General features: G+C 45.5%; 1 protein-coding gene and 1 long non-coding RNA gene across 2 annotated transcripts in view; one reads left to right on the top strand and one right to left on the bottom strand.

The window, feature by feature from the left end:
* LOC135126060 (uncharacterized) overlaps positions 1 to 25312 on the top strand; it is a 150794-nt gene that overhangs the window by 97042 nt on the left and 28440 nt on the right. Inside the window, exon 5 of the mRNA XM_064051850.1 lies at positions 6768 to 7026. Within this exon, the coding sequence (XP_063907920.1) occupies positions 6768 to 7026 (259 nt within the window). The remainder of the gene's footprint in view (positions 1 to 6767; positions 7027 to 25312) is intronic.
* On the bottom strand, positions 16786 to 17211 carry LOC135126036 (uncharacterized). Its single transcript, XR_010279995.1, has 3 exons — positions 17128 to 17211; positions 16959 to 17003; positions 16786 to 16908 (listed from the first exon to the last, which is right to left on the bottom strand). It is a non-coding gene; the product is annotated as an uncharacterized LOC135126036 (long non-coding RNA).

Here is a 25312-nt window from a genome sequence, read left to right as displayed (position 1 = left end):
AAGGTCTGTGGTGCGCAATTAGACAAAATAAAATTTGCTGCGAGTTTGCGTTGAATTCGCAGGCACTTCGCGCTTTAGAGCGCTATTAAGGCGCTTTTAATTCAAAATTTCTAGCAAACTCGCGGCGTTAAATTTCATGGAGGTGTGCTTTGGGTTGCGCGGTACACAAAAGGGCGTATAAGTGGATGCATAATTCTTAATCGGGTGCGTAAAATATAGGCCGTAAAGAATCGACGAATACAGGGGTATTGTGCGGAGAAAAAGGCTCGTAAAGTGCGTTCGAAGCCCTCGTACGTCATACTTGTGGGTAATATAATATGAAGTTGAACCGGCGGAGTTTCATTGGAAGTACTATAAAACTTTAGCCCGCTCTGTCATGCAAATAATGAAACTCCTTATTCGTAGTTCTATATCACAAAGTTTTCCAGGTTCCGTACATTGTGACAGATTAAAAGTGTCGTATTTCAAGTGGAATATTAAAATTTAAGGCAACTACTTCTAGAAGCCGGGGATTTATTAAAGTTTCGGCTTCGATAAGTTTACTTTATCAGCACTTACCAAATGTTAAGTTCATAACCGACTTATTGACTTATATTACGGATACTTCCGGGAACGCGTTCGCAAAGAGCTCCCTCTGGAGGATTTGTTATGGAATCGATGCGGAAGTAAACAGGATCTTAATTAAAATCTTGTACTGGGTTATGAGAATCCGGCACCTGCTACAAGTAAATATAAAGAATTTTTCGAGAGGCGATTAATTAAATTCGGGGGAGATCGAAGGCGCGGAGCTCCTCAAGGCCGCTCCTTCGCTCCGGCGCCGTCGTTCCGGCGCGCGAGCGATCGCAAAGAAGGAAAATCATAGGGACGCAACGGTAATTACGCGTGCAGACAGCCCCACAAAGCCTCGCGTTCCGCGAAATGTTAAAAGCCAGCCTCCGGGCCACGAATAAATTAATTGTCTATTCATCTATTATTTCGCTAATAACGGCGTTAATTATAAAACAAAACCCGGCACAAACACGTCTGCGCCGGAAACAATACGCAAAAATATGTTAATTACGAAAGCATAGTTCAAACACGCGTTATTATCTAACTTTGTGTTTGCGCACATTTTTCGTAATCAGCCAAAGTGCTGCTCATCGGCGTACAAATTTCAGCGAACAGCGCCAGAGGGCGCACGAATAAAAACAACAGTTGTTGAACGCGTCCTAATTAAAATAATTGCCTCTCGTTATCAGATTCCATCGCGAGTTTCCACAAAAGCCCCAGCGTTTAGGTACTTTTATCTGCTTCCGCCCGCGGCCTGCGCGTACGAGCCGCCAGATAAGAACAAAGCCTCTCTGACCTGTTGTTCGCGATGGGAAATATTTGAAAATCGGAGGGCGCATCCAACAAGTGGCGCGTTTGTCGCGTGCTGGAGGCCCCCGCTAAAGTGACGGCCTGTCACGAGCTTAATGAGCTGATTGCATATTTAGGGGCGGCTCGCGTGAGCGGTAATGAATGAGAACGCCCGGCAGTAGTCAGTCTAATATGTGTAACTTTTTAACTCAGATTATTATGCCTAGTTTTCTTAGCCATTTTTCTATTTTCTATGCATTTTTTTTTTTTCAACAAAAACCGCTATTTCTACCAAAACATCAACAACAACGTTGAATTTGTCTTTTTAAACTCAGTTTTTCCTAAATCATCAATTTTTTAGGAAAATGAGTCAATTTTCAAGTTTTGTCGTTGAAGTTTGTTGAGTTTGAAAAAGAGCCCATGAGGTCTTTTCAAAAACACAAAAAATAAGAAAACGACCTTTAAGCCCACTTTATCTATTGAAACATCAATTTTTTATGGTCTTTTTAAAAATGTGAGCCAGATTTTTATGCCAAAAATAAGGAAAACTACCCTGTTTTGTATGATTTCTTAAAAAATGTGAGCTAGACGTAAGTGGAAAATAGAAAAGTGACTAAGAAAACTAGGCATAATAATCTGAGTTAAAAAGTTACACATATTACTATCGTTTATTATTACGCGACCGACGAACGACCGACGCTCGCGCCGAAACAACCAGGTGAGAGCGAAGGAGGCGAGTCTAGCGCGAGAGCTCCGCGTCGGTCGAGTCGGGGAAGTCTGTTTTTTAATATGGTTAAGGGTATTGAATCACACTAGACAAGTAAGCGGCCGCATTACTCCGTTGGTGGTTGGCGGTGGAATCGGGCGGAGGCTGCGTCGCGTGGGCCGCTGTTTGTTTTTCGGTCCGGGAATAATTTTAATGACATTTGTCCGTCGTGCGCGCAGCGCATAATTAATATGCAAACAGCGCACAGCTGGCAGCTCGCTCTAGTTTTTTCGTTTCGGCCTTAACGGCTATCAGCTGTTACGGTCGTCGCTGTGTAGTACAAGGGCTTTTAATTACGGCCGCTGACATGTCGGCATAATTTTTCAGGATCCGTTTAAATCTGCGCTTCCCCTTTGTGCCGGCAAATGACGGATGATTGCGGCGCGCTTTCGGCCCCGTTTTTGCCGTTATTGGCGAAATCGAGCGCGAATCGGGCAAGATGGCGGCTTTTTATGGCGGTTGCCTGTCGGTTAAGTTAACCGTAATAGATTCGTTGATGGCGCCCGGTTTATTACCTGCGCTCATAGACAAAGCAAACATTACAAAGATTAATTCCGACCCACATGGGGTCGAATATTGCCTCAGCCGTCTCCTAAGGTCTTATGCAAATTTCCGGGCTCGTGTCTTTCGTAATTAAAGCGTCACGAGGGCAAGGGGCGGTTTTTGTCGCAGGTCCGCGGGCCGGGAAATCTCCCGAAAAAATCAACCCGACTCCCGGGATGAATAATTCATGGGAAAGTTCGGCCAAGTCCAGAAAAGGCAGCGTCCGGGCGCTGAAAATACCGAAATACTCGAAACGAAGCTCTGAAAAATCGGCCGCCATTGTTTTTAAAACTAAATGTGTGTGAAAGTACTCTGGAAGCGCGCCAGTGTTGCGTATTACGACGCATAATACGGTGTTGTTACATTTGTCTGCGGCTAAATTTGCTCAGAATTTTTGCACCTGTCCCAAGGAATCCGGCTTTTTCCCGACTCCTGCCAATTTCGCGATTATTTAACTCATTCATTCGCCATCCGCGCCTTCATTCTCCATTCGAATTCTATTTTGACGGACGCGGAACTCGCACAAAAGCAACAATCGCGAACGGCTCGGCTCGCATCCGAACGAACGAAAACAATGGACGCAATCCTCCCTTATTTCCAAATTTCCGCTTCGCCGCGTCGAAAGTAACGAATTCATTTTTTTGAAAGGTGGCCATTACACGACCAGCCTCCGGGTCGCCTTCGGCTTTGCGACTTGACGAACAACCGTATCCGCAAAATCGGCAACAATACAAACAATTCATTTTCATTTTGAAGGTTTTCATCTCCCCCTTTGTCCATTTGTCTTGTCACATCAGCGAGGGGCAATTCTCGTCTCCCTCGGCCGAAACGCGACCGAACATCTTTGTTTCGTCTTGTACGACAAAATTCCCGACACAAGAACGAAAAATTGACCCGAGGCGGCGCGTTTAGCTGACTCAGCACATATCCGCCTCCGTCAATTAAAGTCAAAGCAATTTTACATTCGTTCCTACAAACAAAAATAAGTCCGACCCGTCTCCGAGATCGTGTTATTAAAAACAGGCCGACGTGTTTCGTCCTGAACGTGTTAATTACGGCGTAATTTGGATGTCTCTTCGAATCCGGGGCGTTATTATATTCTGCGCTATCTCGACGCTTGTTATTCACGTTGCGACGTAATAAAAACAGGACACGTTCTCCGATTACGGCGTGTTTCATATTTAAACGAGACGTCAAAAGTTGTACTAAAACTGTGCCTTGTGCTAATTCCATTATGTCTTGTTCAAACATTCGAGCAAAAGTGCCGTTAGTTGTCGGCTTGTAAGATGCACGGCTGTTGTTTGTTGTTTTTGCGTATTTATGAGACGTGAAAGCTTCGCTTAATTAATACCCGGAAATGGAAATGAAATGTTTGTTTCTTGTGTAAATACGCCAAGGCGGTGCGCGAAATATGAAGAGGACTAATTCAATTAGCTAATGAGCGTTTGATGGGCGAAATCTCATCCGAACGAGACGCCCCAAGAAAAAATCGAACGCGGCCGGCCCTCGAGGAGCACAGCTGCTGCCGAACGAACTCAGACCGATGTTCCCGCATTCTATTGCCTAGAGAAGCTGCTGCAATGACCCGATAGTGGTCTAAGTCGAGAACAACAACTTTGCTCATTCTTGGCGAGGATAAGAGACCGACTAGAACCTCAGAAACACTCGACCCCGCATTAAAGGTTGAACATTTTCACCATGCTGAGCCGGCGAAATTCGAGCTGGGCCGCGTTCGCGCCCCTAGATTTAGATCTATGGTAATCGTCCGAGGCGAGATCCACGGCCGGCATCAATATCCATTACGATGCAAAATCAAATACAGTCCGGATTTATGTGGCACGAGCCGGGGCTCCCCGAAAGCAGGATAAATATGTCGCATGAGGGCTGCCCTCTATTTCGCGCATCGGCTCTCGACCGATTTGATTAGACTGCCCCCGGCGATATCGTCATTACTCTCCGCGGACGGCGAAGAAACGCCCAGATAAAAGTGCTACGGCCGCCGTGTTTATTATCCCATATTTTCGTTTTTATGCCTCCTCGGGGATGATTCACACCACGCTGCAGCGCTTACACGACTTTCACGAGCGCCTTCGTGCGACAAATGCCGTTTTATTTTCATAAACAACGCAGTTAGGACGGGCCGACGTGGCCGGCTCGCCGCGGGCTGTGCAGATGCCCGAAATTGAAAAATAGCGAAAGGGTGGTGACGCGGACGTCGCCGCGGCGGCCGTCTGATCTTTTATTCCTTCGGATCGTGCCGAGCGGGACAGTAATTATCGTGAAATATGGAAATGGTCGCGTACGGAATACCTGAATATCTCTGCATTTTATATTTCGCTGGTACAGATGTTCTTTAATAAAAGATGTGCAGTTTGCATAAAATCCGAGCGGGGAATGGTCGTGTCTGGGGTCCTTATTGCCGCTAGTTTTGCGGCATTATGTTCGGACTTTATTCCTCTTCTGTCGTAATTTCCATTATAATGAATGTACCCACCGTCCTGAATCTGCTATTTCACTGCATTTAAGAGCCTGATAAGGCTAAACGGGAGCCAGTGTACATTAATTAATAAAACAGACCAGGGCCAGACCTACTTGTTTCGCTTCTTTCACCCCATTATGCTCCCGTTACGCTTTCGAACTCGCGCTCCGCTCGATCGCCGATTGTGCTCAAATTAAAAAAGTACCGCATTCAACTTCGACAGTAATTAACTGGGGAGACGCTTTTTTGCAAAATTAAAGTCGCCGGGCGGACACTGCAAGACCGACAGGCAAGACGTCAAAGTTTGAGTACGCTGAGTCCGCCAAAATTTTCAAAGTGCGCGAAAAAATATCCCAAATAACGACGACTACTACTCAAAACCGGTAGTAACGTCTCCGTTGGGGTTTTGTTATTACAGGCGCCCCCAAGTGCCTCCGGTTTTGCCGCCTCTGGGTAGATTTTTGTGCATGGGGTGGTTCTTTGCGTTCTCGACCCCAGATTTACACCCGGTGTCCACTGAGACCGGTGTGACGTTTCCCGTGATGCCCCGTTATTACAGGCGCCCCCCGGTGCCTCCGTTTCTTTCGTCTCTGTGTCAGTTTTTGTGCCTGTGGTGGTTGTTTCTGTTCTTCGGCGTCCGATTGGGCGGTTTATGGGTCAGGATTCGCGGAAATCTCGGGAGGAAGTTCTGGTGCGAAGACTTCCATGGGCGTTCTTTCGGCAGGGCGGTTCCTCGGTTTCCGCGGCCGCCGGCTCGGAACGGCCGACTTTGTGGTTATTTAGTGTTTCGGCCATCTTCCCGGTGAAGATCAAAGACATAAATAACCCAGCGCGAGTACAATTCGGGTCTTCCGCAAGAGAGAGTCCAGAATCCCCAAGTTTGGTCTGGCGAGTGCGTTGCGGGGTGTTTTTCTTATCCCGGGGGTGGACCGGCGGCGAAATTGCTTTTCACAATTAACAAAAACAATAATCAGGGGAGTTTTAGTCACGTAATGGCCGAGTTGGTGGTCGTATTGCTTGTGCGTCGTAGTGAACCGTGTTTTATAGCCGTGGCATTTCGCTGGGTTAAAATTAGATTAGAGCTCGTATGTTTGTGTTTAATTGAACTGGAATATTGAAATGTTCTTGCCTGGGGTCAGTGCTGCAGCTTTATTAACCGTGGCTTTCATTGCCGTATTTTATGCATTGCCTTATTACCTTCGTTTTAATTGAAATTTATGGCTGGTTCGGACTCGAAAAATTCCCGCCCCGCGCCGAGAGGCCGAAAAATTCAATTACGACCAGTCGGAGTTTCCGGTTTGCGTTGTCTGTCGACTAATCGCGAGCATGTTCGCCCGGATTACGCCGGAGCACTCCGGATATAATTAACTCGCATAAAATACAAGTTTATCTTGAAAATTATTCCCCTCTAAGAGATTTTACAAACGTTGTGCGAAAGTCTTGTAAAAGGCTACACAATTATCCCAATTATCTTTCCTCTATTTCGCGTATGTGCCGCCCCTCCGGAGACTTTTAATACTGCCGAGATTGACTTAATGGGCACTGGATATTTACGAGCCGCCAGCTTCGCAGACACTTTAAACTTTTCCGCTTCGCCCGTTTATTAGCTTCGTCAACGCACTAACGGCCTTTCTTTTCCAGGGTGTCCACGAATTGGCCGGCGTCCGCTTGCCCCTCCAGCCGTACTCGGGAGGTCATGCGGTCTTCATGTACAGCACAGCCGCCGACGGCAATGTCACCCTCCAGCTCAAGGAATCCGACGACTTGGACCGGTCGAGTCTTGCAGCGATGCTGGCCAGGCTGCAGGACGACGCGACCTTCTCCATTTCGTACCAGGACACGGACATCCTCTCCGACGGCAGCATCGACGTGCTACTGGGGACCGGTACGGCGAATTCAGGTACGTCACAACTAGCGAGATACCGCTCAGGCTGAAACGGACGCAAATCCGAGCTGCCCCGATCATCGCGCGACTAAGTAAAAACGTGCGAGAAAACCGCTACAGGTCGATTAAAATTTAGTCGTAACGTTGATACTTTTGCCTCCTGCCGCCAAATGGCCCCTGCGCATTTTTCGTTCCGCAGAATTGAAGTGCTTATCAAATTAACATGGGACATAAAAGCAGCGGGCCTCGAGTGCGGCTCTTCAATTTTTTATTCGAGCTTTACGATTCCTTCTTATGCATGTATGTGGGTCTAATACAGCGGAATATTTTGTTTGGGCTGATGTAATAAAATTCTGGATCGTCGTATTTTCCTAACGAACTCGACTTTAAATGGATTCTTGTGCACAGAGCAGAAGTCTGTACGAGTCAAGATCAACACGAGTGGCTTTGTTTATTTATCATTTTCGTCATGACGGCAACAAACGAGTTTTCATTTGTTTGCAGCAATTGCTTGTTTGCGTGGGGCGAAATGATGCTTGCGAGTCCCCCGCAGCACCAATCGCAGACGCGAAATTCGAGCTAATGCTTTCCAAAGTCGTCTTAGAGAACATATTTTTGCGGCTTGATTATCCGGACGCAAATTTGGGCTTCCTGGACCCTCGCGGATTTAGGTGAAAATGCGTGTAATTTCGGGGTCGTGTTAAGTATTTTTTCGGCGATCTTTGTCGGCCGTGGAAACACTCTCGAGCGGAACCGAATTACAAGGGTCGCCCCAAATAATTGATCGAGGTCGTATTTTTGGCTCTCCTCTCCCGAATTCGACAACTTAATAAACACTACAAAAGTTATCGGATTAAGTAAAGTAAACCAGAGACGAAATTCGGCTCGGATCGATGCCGGCAAGCCGTAAGACTTTGATCGAGTTATACAGGCCTGTTTTCACGCCGGGAATATTCACGTCAACATTTATTTAAAGGGTAATAAGAAGTTCATCAACTTTTCGGTTTAATCCGGCAGACAGCGAACAAAACCTAAACAAGCCCTGTTTCTCCGGTAGGTATCACATCTACTTTGCAATTTAAAACGGGTTCTGCGAAATTCGTCTGCGACGCCCGAGATGACGGAATTAAAATAAAGGTTGATAAACATGTAGTAAATCAGCGATTATAACCAACAAATCATGGAAGAAAAAGCTTTCGGAGCGCACGGCGAAATTTATGAATCCATAAAAGGACACTGTGGAGGGAATAATTTATTATGTTAACGTGAAAGGGGTTCGGAGCTACACAATAACAGAAAAAAGCGCCGATCGAAAATAACATCCGACCGAGATTAATATTATTGGGGCGAATGCCATCAACACTTCTTTTCGGGCGAGAACTTCCACAAAGGGAAAGTTTCCCTGAAAAGAAACAATGCGCTGTCTTTCGAACGCGTTATAAACAATATTCCGCGACCCGACGCCCCCGCAAAAGTTCCTTTCCGAAACGTCGCCGCATTCCGATGTCCCTCTTGTTCGGTCGGTCGGTGATTACGCTTAAATTAAAAGAGCCAGTTTGAGTATGCTGAGTCGACAAAATTTCCAAAGTGTGCAGTACAACGAGAGTTACCACCAAGTGACGATAGCTTCAGGTTATTACAGGCGCCCCCAAGTGCCTCCGATTTTTGCGCTTCTTTGCAGCGACGTCAGGCATAAAACACGCAAGCTTTCCTCGTCGCCGCCGCCTGCAGCTTATGCCCGCTCCTAATTACCCCTAATTTCGGCGAATTTGTGGCGCCCTTAATTGGACGCGGCCGTCGTGACCGCCCCCGCCCCCGAAAAAAGCCGCCCGACTCTCGCCCGAGTCGCGACCGCAATCCTCCGAGTCGGGGGCACAGAAAGGCCTTTGTAGCTCACTCTTTGGCGTTTTCGGTCCGATTGTAACGCTTCACCTAGCTCGACGATCACGATTCGCGATTTGGTTCACGCATCAAGCGACACGCAGCATTGTAATCGATTAGTACACCCGAACTCAAAAGAAAGACAATTCGCCAACGAAAACTAAATATTCCGCGCGGTCGAGCGTGAACTTAAACAGCCAGAGAGCGGCCGTGAGTTGCGTTAAAATGCGATTTTATAACTATTAGATGCCGCCTTGTACATTTTTTTGCGTCATAAAGGCGGATTTATGGCACGCGTTTGGCGGTCGGACGCCTTTTCGGGAGAGGCGGCGTGCGAAATGGCACGGTTTCGGTGCCATTTACCGGATAACTGTATCTTCTCGGCTTAGGGGGCGGGGATTTGATGGAAGCCGGGAGACGTTCTGGGACGCAGGATATAACAACCGTAATCTAAAAATTTGATGTTCGGTGAGAAACAATGCAGAAGTCATTAATCGCCCAGGTTTCGGTTGTGCAGCGGTCGTGGTGATTCTCGTGACTTAGTTTAGTCGCAGGACGTGGAGGTCCGCGACACAACAAGACGGAATAATTTATTGCAGCGAACAAAGAGCGAAAAGGATATTAAAAGCTTTTTTGCAGCGTATCTTTTTGAAGGGTTCCGGTTGAGCTTACCTTGATCTCAGACCTCTTCGGGCCCGTACATTATTCATCATTTGGCGGATATTCCCACTCGTCGCCCCTTTCTTCTCCTATTATTTTGATCCCGGCGGCCGAAGCCTCCAGACGTCGTCAATCGGTCATCCATCAGTCTGTCTCGGCTCGTTATTGGCTCGCGTCGAGGCATCCCCTGCAGCAGGTGGGTTCGGGCTCGGCTAACCGAGCCGCCGGTGATTAAAAATGTTCCGGCGAGCACCCTCCTAGGATTAATTAAGGCAAAGTCGGCTTCTTCGGTTGGCGTCGCGAGTGCTCTAATTCATCACGTCGCGCAGAGATGAAATCCCAGATTTAATATAGTTAATGCATTCGGAATCTCGGCTGCGGGCGCCCCTCTGACAGATAGTTTTCCGCGTTGCGTTAAATCCAGGTTAATGAGGCACTTGTGTCGATCGGCGTTGATAAACACGGAATTTTGTAATCTCTTGTACGGCACAATCGCCCCCCCTATTATCACTATTTGCACAGACACTCCATCTGCGTTAATAGAAACAACTATGTGTTTTAGCGTAGATCAGGCGCCGGATTCATTATACTGAATAAATAAAGTTAAATCTCGTTCGGCCGGGCTGTTGTGGATTTGCGTAGTTGGCAGTTGTGGTTTTTTATTTGGGGGCCGTGATTAACCAAAACCCGGATTTGAATAATTCCGCCGATAATATTCAAGTCTGAACTAACAAGCGCTCCGGCGCAAACATCGAACTTAAATAATATTAGAAGTCGCGTGTGGATCCAAGAAGTTTATCCTCTATCCAGGATGTAAGTAGAGAATCAAGCAAAATAAACACGAAAACAACTGTGTAAAACTGAAGCTTGCGAAACTCGAGAACGAGAACTTCATTTAACTTTGCCGAATGAACCGCTTCTTTACGCAACCGGTCTACTCCACCGAGGCAAAGCGACTCGGAGCACATTTCCCCGTTTCGATGCACCCGACTGCAATAAGAACGCACGCGCTCCAATTAAATTCACACCGAGTTTTTACCACGAGAACGTCTTCGGTCTATCCCCCTCGAGGCATATTCGCCCGTTTTAATGCACTCGTCCAAATTAAACAACTCCAGGTCGTGTTGCATTAAATCACTGCTCCTCTTCGTCTGTTTGCGTTACACTGCAAATAACAGAGCGTTGTTTACGTTACAGCGGAGGTCATGGTGGATGTGCACACACCTAAATCAGAATTTGCCCACAATACACATCTGCATGCGGATTTGGCTCCCGTCGGAGGGCTCCGAATCACTTTTACCTCTGAATTATTGATAAGAAAGGAAATGCCATTGATGGGAATGGATCTGGGGCGGATTTAATTAATGATTTATGTTGTCACAAGAAAGGGCGGACGCGCAACACATTACTGTCACGAAAGACGTCGATACGGCCACCGTGAATTACAGTAGAACTCGCTTATAACGACACACAAAACTAAAACGTTTACCTCGAAATTCGGAGACCCGAAACTAGCCTAAATGCGCAAATATTAACGTGCTGTGACGGTGGAATTTTCGCATCCATATGAGTGCCGGAGTTTTTATTTTAAGTGCGAAGCAAACCGTTCAGGCCGAACGGCCGGGAACAGCGCTCCTGTTCTCTTAAAATACGGCACGTTTTCCCTCACGATTTTATTCCAGGCGAGTACTTAGACTAAACAACGCCGCCGCCGGCCAAATTAAACGAAAAGCGTCCGTTTTCGCAATTTTGCGAAATTATCGTGCGAGCACAAACGCAGCCGGTATTCCTGTGATTGCGCCGGCAGCAGCTGTCGTGTGGGCGCGATATACGTTACCTCGTTAATTATTGTTGGTTGCCTATCTTGCTCGGCTAGAGCGCACGCCGGTCCCCCGCCGAGCTCGATTTCATCTCCGATATTAATAAATTCCTCGCTGGATTTTATAGAGAATTCGATTAACATTGTATATTTTTTGTGCGTCCCGTCAGTCGTAATAATGGAACTGTGCAAGTTATTTGCCAAGATTACAAAGCGCATATTTGATGAATTTGCTCTCGTATTTGTTCGGTATAAATTGGAAAAAAACGCATTCCGCCGCGAAGAACCGTTTTAATTAAATTTATTTAATCGGGGCGCGCTGAAAAATAAACCCGCGAAAGTTTATCTTTTTACAATGGCGAAGTGAACAAAAGATTTGCTTTGTGCGGAGGAGGTTCAGTTTGTGCGATTTCGGGTTTTGCGGGGGCGGCGGTTCGTTCGATGGGATATAGTGCGTTTGATGGACGCCCGGAACGAGCCGGTCCGGTATAATTAGCCGTGTTTTCCGGCGCTAATTAATTCCATGTTATTGTTGATATTTTAGCGGCTATTGCTGGCCTTTCAATTTTCAATTTAAACAGTTTGAATTACGATCTGATCTGTCTCGTCTATGCGGAATTCATTTCGGACATTCTGCGTAATTTATTACGTTTTTCCGCAATTATTTATTAACGCAAACGCTTGTTTGTTTGCTTGATTTATTTATTCGAATTGTTTATTCCTAGCCGACGTAATCCGTGCTTTATTTATGTCCGCCGGCGAAAATCCCATTGCTCTATTCGGCACATTTGCGTCCCCAAATTATGACGCTTATTAGGGCCGAATTGTGTTTTAGTGCCGGAAAACAACGGCCGATGCGGACAAAGTTCGATTCGCCGAGATTTGCGGGATGACGAAGGATAAACGGCTTCGCGCAACCAGGATAACGGATAATTGTATTTAAAATGGACGCCCGAACTTGGACAAATTGGGAATTAGGAGGTGGAACGGCCGGCAAAAAATCACGCCGCAATCAGAAATAACCGCCCGCCGGTAATGAATGCAAAAGCGACACATTTTTTCCACTAATGGAATCAACAGCGACCGCAATATACTAGTTGGGATAGTGGAACCGGATTTGCTATTATCTGGGCCCGTCCGCTGATGCATATCCTCATCGATATTTAATCTGGGCTTCAATCCACAAACGCTAATATTTTATTGCAGCGGCATTTCCAACAAGGGAAATAACCGCCGACAAAAACAGATATTTGCTAGCGAACAAACCAGCAGAAGCCATCCAGAACCTGCAACCACCTTTCTGGACTCTTTTCAACACCACAAACCCACGGACGCTTAATCAACACTTATACCACACCAGCCTAAGCGTGCAATACGTCCTGAATTGTACACTGTCTTCTCCATAAGCTAACTACAAGAATGTAAGATCTTTTGGCTATAAAATTTGTCAAAAGTCTTTTTCATTACGTGTCGGCTACATCCGCCGTGAATTTTAATTACGACAGCCTTTGGAACTCGAACGACTAGTTGTAATGGCACTACGAACCCGCTGTGTGAGTTTAAGACCTACTTTCGATGTCCCTAATGCGGGCACCGACTCGCCCTTGCCGATCTGGGCCCCGATAACTGCACATTGGCTCGTTACCAACTTAATAACACCGACAATAATCGAGGTTAAGTAGTGAGTTAAGTTTCATTGAAGTTGTTCATCGTTGTACTTAACTGTCCATTTCGCCGTCGCCCCATGTTAACGGGCTGTGATCGACCCCCGTATCGTGCGGGTCGACTCGAATTTAAACACCTCCGGGGATTCCCCGGATGGAGGTTTTCAACCTGCTGCGCCAATTTCATAATATTTTTTTTGGTAATTCTTGAAATCCTCGAAAATTTGGTGAAAAAATGTCTTGTTTGTCCCTCGAGTTTTGCGGTAAGCGTTGCATCTTCTGGGACTTTTGTGGATTAGAGAGTGATGTTGCGCCCGGGGGTGGGAGCGCGGTCCTTTGTCGCCGAATTGAGTTAGAGCGTCTTATGCACCGCCTCCGCCCCCATTTTTGAATCTGGCACAAATTTAATTGTGCCCCGGAGGTCTCTCGGCGCGAGTTTGTTTCCAATTTAAACTTGTAATGAGAAACATTTTATTAAAGTTTTTGATCAGAATTCAATGGAATCACCTAAAACAAGAGCGGGAAGTTAAGAATGCAAATTGGGCCGAGAGGAAGCAGCTTCCTGAAAAATGAAATCCGGAAATCTAATTTTCGGAGACAAAGGCGGCAGCGGCCCCCGCCGCCCCCGAAATATTAAATTAGTCCAATATGAGAAGACAAATCGACAAAAACTCAATAACGGGGATCGCCATGCGGAAAACAAACGGCCCGACTCGGTATTGCTCTGGCGCGCCATCAATAGAGGGAGGTATTTGGCGTTTTACGGCCTGTGGCTTTATCAAGGCGGCAGGCTGTCGTAATGCACCCTCCACGCACGCCACTGTACTTTACGACTATAGAAAGCAGATGTCGACTTCGGGGAGGGAACAATTTACTGCGACATTTGTCTTGGAGCCTCGACCCGGCGCATCCACCATTCGGGAAATTAACGGGGGGCTTCATTAGAGGGGCTTAGGCGGTTCAAAAGTTGCCTCTAATGAGGGGCTCCAGGTGAATGTTTGTCTGACTGAGGACGGCGTAATGCCGCTTAAGGGCTGCTCAAACTTCTCAATACGGATTTATTGGGGGAAATATGAGCATGAAATATACAACACAAAGACCGGGATGATGCATTAAATTTTGAAGAAGTTCGGCGGGGAGGCGACTTAGGCGTACACGTGGAAAATAAGGCTCGGAGCTTATTGTTCTCAGCACATAAGCCGAGAGATAAAAACAACTTGAGCTACATGTTGTTTGAAAATTTTTCATAATTAGACGGCGTTTGTTTTTTCGGAACGAGAAAAACAAAGTGGAAACGCTCGGTCGACACTTTTTCGACACAGACCGTTCGCCGTTTGAAACCCTATAGGAAGTAATTTTAAACGCTCCCAGTTCAGTTCTTCCAGAAGATTCATTCATTTCGGCTCGCCCTACTTTCTGGAAACAAGCACTCGCCAGCCCTCGCCCTGTTTACGACTCCCTCTCAACCTGCCTAAAATCGACAACACGAAAATCACCGCCATTTCCGGTGCGAAAGATAAACAAAGATTAGAGTACGGCTGAGAGCTTCCGAATTGCTACCCTTCCACTCAAACTTTTTAAGCTGTATTGTGTTGCCATCGATACCCCCGATCCTCCCTATTTTAATTAAATTTTTTGCCCCGATCGCACCTCGCCCGATGAAGACATAAATCCGCCGCAGAGACGACTTGGCAGACCTCTCCACTAGCTCGATGTTTTGCGAATAAAATTCGAGTCGGGAACGCAATTTTCAGCACAAAACTTTGTATAGTGCTTGAAAGTGTACAATAGATCATTATATTGTTTGCCGCTGCCATCTCGGAGGACTTCGCTTTATGTGTGGTTCTTTATTTTTGCGAGTTGCAGAAAACTTTATCAAAGAGATAAGGATTTGAGGCACTCTCGCGGGGCGAAATTCCATCGCATAACTCCGTGTTATCTGCTCGGGCGAGATTTTCAGGGATGATGTAAACAAGATGTCGGTTAAGAGGGGCGGCGTGCCCAAGTTGCCGCCATCTGGATCCAGCCGTTATATTTATTTACGCGATCCGAGGCGCGTGTACCTAAGACAATAAAAGAAACGCTTGATTTATGAGCGAGTTCTGGGCTGGAACGCCAGTAGGCGCAAAGTGTCCTCGACGTCATTCGAACGCGACGCTGGCATTGGTCGCTGCGGTGCCGCGCCAGTTTTAAATCCGGATGTATAACTGGTTGCCTACGTTATCGTACATTAAACGCAACCATCAAAAGAAGCTCAAATCCTTTGGGAACGTATTATCGTGGATTGTCTGTGTAATGGCGTGAGTGTATATATATTTTTTGTAATTCTTTCGCTGTGCCGGTTTTCCCCATCGCGCAAACTTTCGATAGTTCCCGTCAGTTCGCGAACGAATTAAGCCCCCGCCGCAAAAATAGCCCAGTGTACGGCGGCAAGTTTAATTGAAGTGGGGAAAGTTGCGCCGTTATAGCCGAGAGAAAAGCCCACGGCATAAAAAGAATAATAATCCCGAGTTTAGCTCCGTGAAGTACGAGTCGGGCTAATGGGCGAACTTGTATCGAACAATATTAGCAAACATTCCGTTAAATTGGGCTTCTCGAGCTGCAGCCGACCTTAAAGCAATTAACCCGAAACGGACATCAAGTGTCACCTAATGAAACCGCTGTTAGTAGGCTGGAGGCGCTACGCAATGCGGATAACGACACCCCCGAGCGGCGTCTTCGTGTATTCCCTCGATTTTCTCAAATTGGACAAGATTTACCCGGCCCCTATTGTTAGCTCGTCACCTTAACGTGTCCGATGCACGAACGCCATTGACGCCTTTAGACTGAGCCCGAGCCGGGAAGCTGAAGGATTGCACTATTGTGTCTGTGCTACGACAATGGCTTAAAGAGGACATGTTACGAAATAATACACGTCGTACAGGATACCCGCTGTCAGCGCCTTTGTTCTTTGGCGGAGGGCTTTCGCTCTGACAAATATATTGCCGGGAGTGGACCGGCGGACAGCCCGCTGCACTCGCACTCGTCGAGAGTGTCAACTGCCACTAAGCCCCAACGTCTACAGCCGCCGTAAACAAACAAACACTGCAGTTACGAGATTTACTCTAAGAACTGGTAGCACAGCTGTATGATTATTCCCCGGCGATTATTCTGAGCTCCTCGGGACACCACAAGTAGTCCAGAGCAATCTTCCAGAGGGTTTTCCAAAATGAGCGTTTATAATGTTTCACTCAGTCTAAGCGAGCAACATGTTTTGAATGTCCGCGAACAACAACTTTGAAGAATGAAGAGAGAATCTCGAGAACCGCTTTTGTCTTGTCTTTGAAGTAGTTTTGGAATTTCGGAGATCCCTTGTCTTATTTTTGAAGTAATTTGAAAGAATCTCGCGAACCCCTTGTTTTTTTAAATAGTTTGGAAAAATCTCGGGGACCCCTTGTGTTTTATTTTTGAAGTAGTTTGAAATTATCTCGAGGGTCCATTATCTTGTTTTTGAAGTAATTTGAATGCGAACCCCTTTTTTTGTTTTTGAAATAACTTGAAAGAATTTCGGAGTCCCATGGTCAGGGGCGAATGGGACCTGCTGAACCAATGCGGGAAAAATTTAGAAGAAGAAATTTTACGTCATTTAGAAGTAAGTAAATTTCATATTTCCAGATGGTCCCATTTGCCCCTGGAAGTTATCTCCAATAAGCTTCTTGGAACTTTAATTGAACTCTGAGTTGCATTTAAAGTTGTGAAAATGTTGTTAAAATTTATTATTAAAAATGGCACCGTTTCATTATTCACTTTTGGGTTCATTGTCGGGCATAAAGGGGGCTATCGGAAATATTATTTCCGGAGGTACATACTCCCCTTCTTCATCGCTTTCGTGATCTAAAAATGGTTAAAATATCTCTTACATTTTTCACTGGATTCATACAAACCATCATCGAGTGAACTAGAATGTTTTGCTTCAAAATTAGCCGAACCTGTCAACATAAAAGTGTCATTTTTCTTGTGGTCACGAGTGTTGCTATATTTATTAAAATATTACAGTGGAAATGTAATTTTGACGTTAAAATTTAAAGCAACTTTCACTAATCTTCGACTCACCAATGCACAGCAAAGTCCATATTTTACCCAAAATTAGTTTCAACCAACACATCAATTTGACATCATTGCAAAGCAAACTTTGATCATTTTTGACGTAGCATTCCACCACAGAAAAAATATCAAACCGCTCGCACGTTCGATCTTTTTGCCTAAAATAATACTATAGTACGTTTACCGAACAGATGGAGTAATCACGTGTGCTTCACAAACTTACATGATAAGAGTAAATGATGATGATACTAAAATAACGCACGCAGCGTTGAAGAAAAAACTAACTTGATTTCAGACCATCTTGATTTTTGTTTCTTGTGTGGCTCCATCAAGCCCGTTTCATAACCTATCGCAAGAAGCGAATCCTCGCCTTTGCGGCCACTCCGCCCCCGCGATCGTGCCGGCGGCAACTTCGCCCAACTTTAAGAGCTTGTATATTCGATATTTTTTCAAGAACGCCGTGACAATGCCAGAGACATAAACACACTTGGCACGTACGCAACTCGAATACCAGCCGTGAATTACTGCGAAAAATATCGAAGGAGCGAACAGAGACGACCGTTAGAATCACTTCGCGCTTGTTTGACCTGTCACCGGTGTATTTTTTATTTTTTATTAAAAGACGTGATGACGCGACTATCCTTGGGCTGCAGTCGTAAACAATTCTTCGCGGAGCCTTGAACGAGTGGCGCAGTTTTGTTTTTGGAAGCGGGAGGTAAACAAAGCCGGAGGTCTTAATTAGAAATTTCATTTCTGGAGATGCGATGTCGAGGTTTAGCGAGAGGGTGCAGCTTTGAGGGTGTTTTGAAGTTTTTCCTCGCCGATATTTGCCTACATAATTTAAAGTCAATATTAGAGTCTGCGGGTGTAGTCGATGCAGCCGAGCTTTCGGAGTTGCCGGAGTCTTGCATCTGAGCAAATCCGGGATGATGGCTAATGCGCTTTTTGCAACGCATCTTCCAGCCTCTCTTTCTCGCTCGATTATTATTAAACGTTAAAATGATGATCTCCAAAAACCGAACCATCTACTTACGATAATTGGCGGCCCCGCCCACGGGTTTATACAGCAAACACAACTTCAAGCGCACCTAAATATGCACTTACAGACACAACAATCTCTTTTTGCTCCCGAAACCCCGACGAAAAAGCCATCCGCTGTTGACTGTCGCTCTTGTCCCGACTCGCCCGCAGCCTTTGAAAAAACCCATCCACTACAACATGAAACGTTTCATTGTTCCAACGCAAAACGAGCTTATCTCACGTCAAAACCAAGATTAAAGCGGCTCGACGTCCACTTTTGACTCGGCGTTAGTTGCCACTAATAAATTTCGCCGGCGGTGGTAAATTCGTCAGTTGCCGAAGACCTGTACCGCTAACGAGCACGCTATTAATTGGGTTTCCCGCCACCGAGCCCCGCCTCTCGTTAGTTGATTACGTGAGGCAACCTTTCAGGAGAACGCTGGCGAAAAGTTGCCTCGACTTCGGAAATTGGCAGGCTTATCATTCACCTCGTATTATAATCAGGGCGGTTTCCCCCTGCTCTAATTTTATAACGTGTAGGGCGACACTTGGAGCAGGGAGCCAAAGCCGCGACGAAATGGATCGGGGAGGCGGGGTAGGCTCGCGCTGAGTCGGCGAAACGCGTGGTATGCAACCAACTATCCACGACAATTTTAGTGTAGGCAACCAACTGCACGGTCCTTCTCGAGGATTGAATTTTTAATTTATTATCGAGGGTTTTTGCGCGAGTCTGGCGCCGTAAATTAACAGGTGCATTAGCAATTCGCGTCCTCGAGCACCCTTTCGGGTCTCGCGGAAGCCGTCGGCGTTTTATCGTAACGACAGTAGTTCTCGAACTCTCATAAAACAAGCAAACAAGTAAGAAACAATGTAAATTATTGCAGTTGGGAGTTGGAAGGTTTTACGGGAGCCGTCAGTACGAAGATCGTCAGCTGGACAAATTGCCACTACTTAGACCACCATTTGTCATTGTGACGCTTATCTAGTCTAGACGGTTAAATCTTAGCCCTCGTTAACTACTTTGAGCGGGCATCAGAGCGCGCCCTCGACCCCGGCAAAAAAATTTCGTGGATCTGCCCCGTCGCCGGTATGTGACAGTCGCGAGCGTCCGCGCGAGCGATCCATCCCCAGAGATCGATATTAATTTTATTCGAGAGAAGTTAGTCGAGCAAACTCATCCGTAGCTTAGGCAACCGCTAATACCGGCGGCCTTGGAGCCCGCGTACCCCGAAAAAGCGCGTTTGTGTTGCGACCTTTGAGGATTACGAGCCAGTCTTCGAACGTTTAATTGGCCGGAGCTTTATCTCCATAACGACCAAGGTTGTGTTTTGATGTCGCGTTCATCTTAATTATGCTCATTTTTCGCGAGCTACCGCCGATGCTTCTCGTGGAGACCGAATCCGCTGATTTATTTCGCATTTATCGAACGGGGCCGTACGTAAACTGCCTCTAATAATGGAATTCGATGTTATCGCGGGCCCTGCAAGCCGTTACGCTGGGGTGTGGAGCTTTCAATTTAAATTTTATGAGGGTCAGCTTTGATTGTTTAGCTGTTCAATTATAATTTTATTACTCTCGAACCGTAAAATACCCTGAATCTCTCATTTACGTCGAAATTCGAGTATTAAAAATTAAAATCGTCGCCGGCGGCGATACCATTACGGGGCGCATCGTGCGGAGGGCTTTATGTTAATGAAAATTACGGAAATTGTCGCGTAAAGCTCCCTCGGGGACTCGCGTCGGTGTCGCGTTCGGATATTTACATTTCGGCGGGTATGTAAGTCGATCCGCCGATTCCGACCCTCCGATACGTTAAGGGTTCGATATGCATACGTGGATCAGGTGGCTGGGAATTCGGCGCTGGAATATGATAATTACAAGAGGGGCTGTCGGCCCGAATGAAATGCAAAGGCGTCTATTTAGGGATGTATGGGAGGCAGCGACTTTCAATAAAGAAAAAGGGGACGCCGCAAATAAGCCGAGCGACATTTATTAAAATGCTCCAAGTTGCAGTTTCTTTAGAATTGCAAATCGACCGATCTGATTAGTCGCAGCTGGGGGCCGAACTTTTGTCTTACCGATGGAATTTACACGGAAATTTGCACTTTCGACGCTCATCGCACCGACTGCACCAAATCGTGAACGCGGAATTACATAATTAAACCATACAATTCACGTTTACACATTTTTTTTATTGCATAATCTAGCAAAGTTTGCGTCGATTCCTAAGCTTGGATTACCTACGCGTTTTTGTTTCGCCTAGAAGCAGCTGAATATTGCATGCTTCGGTTTTTGCGGCCACCGTGTAGCACGAGCCGGCACGTTATGCGAATTTTAAAACAATACACCTTGGGATTTAAAAAATATTTACTCAAGAGGAAAGCAAGTTAAAAAAGCTCCCGGTTGAAGCAAAAGTGTTAAATCAACAATCGCGGATGTACTTTTAAAGAATACGTGCCTGGCCTGAAAATACAAAGGAAAATATTGAATAGAGGCATCTGAGGATACGTGAGGATGGAGTGAAGCAAAAGAACGGAAGCAGGATAGATAATAAGGTGAACTTTTGCTTTCTCAGTTGAGCACGTCTTTTCAGCGCACTTTTAAAATTTATGTTAAAAAAAGTTATCTCTGGGAAGAAGACGTTCACACGCGCCAGGGAACATGTCCGACTCGAGCGGAAAGGGAGCCGGCAGTTGGCACACACGAGGATTACTGCTAGGTAGGCGGCGGTATTTACTAATGAAAATGCTTGTCAGCAACAATTCCCATCTTGGATTTTAGAATCCGACGCAATAAAAACACGCCGACGAAGGATGCGGCGATGCTGGGTGCCGCAATCGAAATTCTTCGCATAATTGACGTTAAGTTTTTATCGGCGGCTATGATTGAATCGAATCATCCCACCGACTGCGCCTAACCGTATGTAGCGTATGCAAGCTAAATCCGGTTTGAGAAGAATAAAAGCCCGACCTCTTTCCGCAAACATCATTATGTTAATCCCCGATCCGAGTCGAGAGCGGAGACTTTTCTGCAGGTGCGAAATCGCCGATTCCAGTTCTAAAATTTAATTTATGATCTCATATTTTATTGCTTTCTATAAAATCGAGTGTTTATGTGAAGTGTGTAATGAAATTTTACGCCCCAATAAATACAGAGGGTTGAGCGTAACTCACACGTCGAAAACCCGCAAGAATTTTTATGAAGGTTCCGAATGACCTTATTATTACACATTGGTTTTCCGCACAGAGCATCGGGAATTGGTTAAGGGATATCACTATAATTCAGAAGTTGAATGGCGTGTTTTTGTAATATAACGAAATTGCATTTCTTACCGGTCATAATGGAACCGGGAATCGATTTGCTTGTGGATTTCTTTCTTGTAGAAACGCCTTTCCGACCTATTCTTCCATACTTACGGAGCCGCTATATCTCGGATGGTTTTTGTGAAAGCACTATTGTTTGCCGCTTTCGAAGTAAAAAAATGTCCGCAGGGAACGCAAGTCGGAGAAATTTTATTTAGAAATATGCAAGCGGAGGGTGTCAGTCGATCGTTACCGTCGAAAATAATCTCACCGCCTTGCGGTATCCCACCGACCGCGCCAATCTCGCCTCACCACGTGCAATTTTTTCGGATAATTTCGCCATACAGCCGCGATTAGGCGCATCTACGCCGTCCAGGTCCTTTAATATCCGCCCTTTTCAAAGCTCCGTGCTTGCACTCTCGGCGCGCTTTTTTCCCGACCTGGCCGTGAAAAGCAGGTTTCTTTACCTAATTTCCGGATCGGATTCGGCGTTCCGGGCTCCCCGGAGCCGCCGCTCCGGGATTATCGCGTGGCAAGATCGCGTCGTCGAGGCTTAGCGCGTAATGAAATCGTCGTCTCGCAGCATCTGCATGCCGTAATTCGTACACGGATCCTGATGTTTTCGGCGGATCTCGTTATTGGTCCGCTGTTTGTCTTGGTAAATGTTTTAGCCGCCCTGACCTATTTAGGGCCGGGCGAAAACAAACTGCAGCCGCCCCCGACGCTCGGGTCCTAATTAGCGTCAGGTGGCGGCCCGGCCGGTCCCTCGCATACTAATCTCGTCCCTCGAACTTCGCCGACTATTATGTGCGAGTTGGCGATTTCGAACTCGGCAATTTCTGCTAATGCGGAATGCGTGGATTCCGACTTCGCCCCGACACCTACATACACGCAAATATAACGACGCCATTATAGCACTCGGCCAATGCTCGTTCCTGCAATCAAAAGGACTCATTTTACATCGTCGAGTCGCTTAGCAACCGAGAACAGGTGCGGGGGCGGCCGCCTTGTCGCAGGAATGCGCTGCCGGCATGCAGACGTGGGGTACATTTCTGCCGCCACATTTTTGGCAAGGCGAAAATTAGATGGCGGGATGCTCGGGAGCGGGTAATTAAGCCGGAAAACGCGAAAAGTCGCACGCATGGCGCAGTCGCTCGGATAGCGACAATAAAAGCTACGTTTTTCCTACGTGACCCTACATGCGGAAGTATGCAAGAGCGTTTATTCTGGAAGTTTGTTAATTGCGCCATTAAATCGAGCGGAACAGTCGGCGAAGAAAAAGCGGCGCGGTTCGCCCATGAATAATAATAAATATGGAAGAGCCATAGGCACGTACCGCTCGTAACTGGTTAGTTGTGTGTTCGGTAAGTTATGCGGTTGCAGTTGGTAGGAATGAGGAGCTCGGCTGCAGCACGACGTGCAAGAAACGGCTCTGGAGACCACTCCATCATAGTTGGCCGTGTCCGGCCGAAATTGCTCCTATACATCACGGCGTGTCTCTTGCAGGGCCAGCCAGAATGTTTAAGCACCTAGCCAAAAACCGAAAAAATCGACTCATTTATTGCGGACGACGACACAAGATAAAGAGGACGCTGAAAACTAATATAACAATAATAGTATAAAAATTTAGTCATAGTGTCATATAGTGTATATAGGAGTGGGGAATAAAGTAGTATTAACTGGGCACTGGTTGTGGCTGCATGCTCCCACACCTCCACGTAACACATGGCGCAGTCGGTAAAAAGGCTAAGGTCATAAAGGTGACCGGGAGACTAAAGGGCGAGAATAAGGCAAAAAAGGAAGCAAGGAGAAGAAATAAAGTGAGTTGGTGAGTTCCTTAGTGTGTGGAAGTGCCCAAGAAATCTCAAAATATGGAGAAAGGTGCAAAAGTACCTGCAGAGCTCAAGTTATCAGGTGATAAGGCAGCGGAATGGAAATTCTTCGTGCAGAAATTAGACATATATATGAAAGCGGCGAAAATCGATAAAGAATCCGAAGAGTACAAATGTACAGTCATGCTAAACTGCATTGGAGACGCGGCTCTCAAAATCTATAATACCTTCCAGTTCAAGAGCGGCGAAGAAGGAAAATTCAACTGCTTGTTGAAAAAATTTGAAGACATTTTCGTGCCTACTATCAACGAGACGTACGAGAGATACTTGTTTTTCACAAGAGAAATGAAGTCGGGTGAAACAGTGGATGAATATGTAACACAATTAAGGCAACTATCAGAAAACCGTCAATTTGGGACCTTATGTGAGTCGTTAATTAAAGATCGTCTGGTGTTGGGTATAAAAAAAAACAGCGTCAAGGACAGATTGCTTCGAACAAAAAACTTGGAGTTGGTGACGGCCATCGAAATATGCAAGGCGGCGGAGATAACAAGAAGACAGTTGCAAGTTATAAGTGAGGGAACCAGTCGAATGAGTGAGAACGAGACGGAAGATGAAATCATGAGAGTGAGAAGAACGAATCAGCGAGAGGCGAAGCAACACGTGAACCCAAGGAAGGAAGAGAGAGAGGCATACAGCAGCTCAGCGGGAGTAAGACAGAGAAGAACACAGAACAACACCGGTACCAATCATCATCAACAGCGTCAAAAGATAAGTGTGACTTCCAAAAACAACAAATTTAATTGTAATAAATGCGGTTATTTTCATTCACTACGTGATTGTCAAGCTTTTGGAAAGAAATGTAGAAACTGTGGACAGTACAATCATTTCAGTAGGTTTTGTCAAAATAAAAGCATTAATAACATAAATAAAAATGATGAGGAATTATTTATAGGTTTGTTACAGAAAAATGATAATAAAAAAAATGATTGGAATGTTGATTTAAAATTTTCAAATAAAAGTGTTATTAAATTTAGGGTTGATAGCGGTGCAGACGTTAATGTGATACCACTGTATATGTATAAAAAATATTTTGGCAACAATGAAATTAAACCAAATAAAACGAAATTGTTGGGTTATAGTGGTAAGCAAATCAGCGTCTTGGGATACATTACGGTATCTGTAAGTTTTAAAAATAAGGAATATAACATTGAATTGTTTATTTCAAAAACTAATAGTCGACCTGTTCTAGGCAAAGATTCGATTGAGGAATTAGACATCGCAAGGATGGTATGCAGTATGGATAGTTTTCGGAATTATTTTGAGGAGTACTCTGACGTTTTCAAGGGCATCGGTTGTCTACCAGGCCAGTATAGTATAAAAATTGATCCATTAGTCAAACCACGCGTTCATGCTGCGAGAAGATTTCCTCAAGGAATTATGGTAAAACTAAAATCTAAGTTGGAAAGTTTAGAAAGGCAAGATATCATTGTAAGAGAATTTGGACCAACCGAATGGGTTAATTCGTTGGTAATAGTTGACAAGCCTGATGGGGATTTTAGAATTTGTATAGATCCGACAGATCTTAACAAGGCTATAAAACGTGAGCATTTTACCATACCTACTTATGTTGATATAATTAGCAAGCTGAAAGATGCCAAAGTGTTTTCAGTATTAGATACAAATAAGGGGTTTTGGAATATCAAATTAGATAGTAAAAGTTCAAAGCTGTGTACGTTTAACACACCGTTTGGTAGATATAGATTTAAAAGGCTTCCATTTGGTCTGAAATGTTCATCAGAAGTGTTTCAAAGAAAGATTATGCAATGTTTCGAAAATATTCAGGGTGTGGAAATATATGTAGATGATATTTTAGTTTGGGGACGAAGTCAGGAAGAACATGATAAACGGTTGAAATTAGTATTAGAAAGAGCACGTAAATTTAACGTTAGGTTCAACCCAGACAAATGTAAATTCTCACTTAGTGAAGTTAGATATATTGGACATAAGTTGACAGATAAGGGCATAAAACCGGACGAA

The sequence above is a fragment of the Zophobas morio genome, unplaced genomic scaffold (assembly GCF_036711695.1).
Source record: "Zophobas morio isolate AGI-343-1 ecotype UQ-CSIRO unplaced genomic scaffold, CSIRO_AGI_Zmor_V1 ptg000010l, whole genome shotgun sequence".
Taxonomy (NCBI): domain Eukaryota; kingdom Metazoa; phylum Arthropoda; class Insecta; order Coleoptera; family Tenebrionidae; genus Zophobas; species Zophobas morio.
The sequence above is the reverse complement of the archived record's forward strand: the minus strand, read 5'-3'. Positions and strand labels throughout refer to the sequence as shown.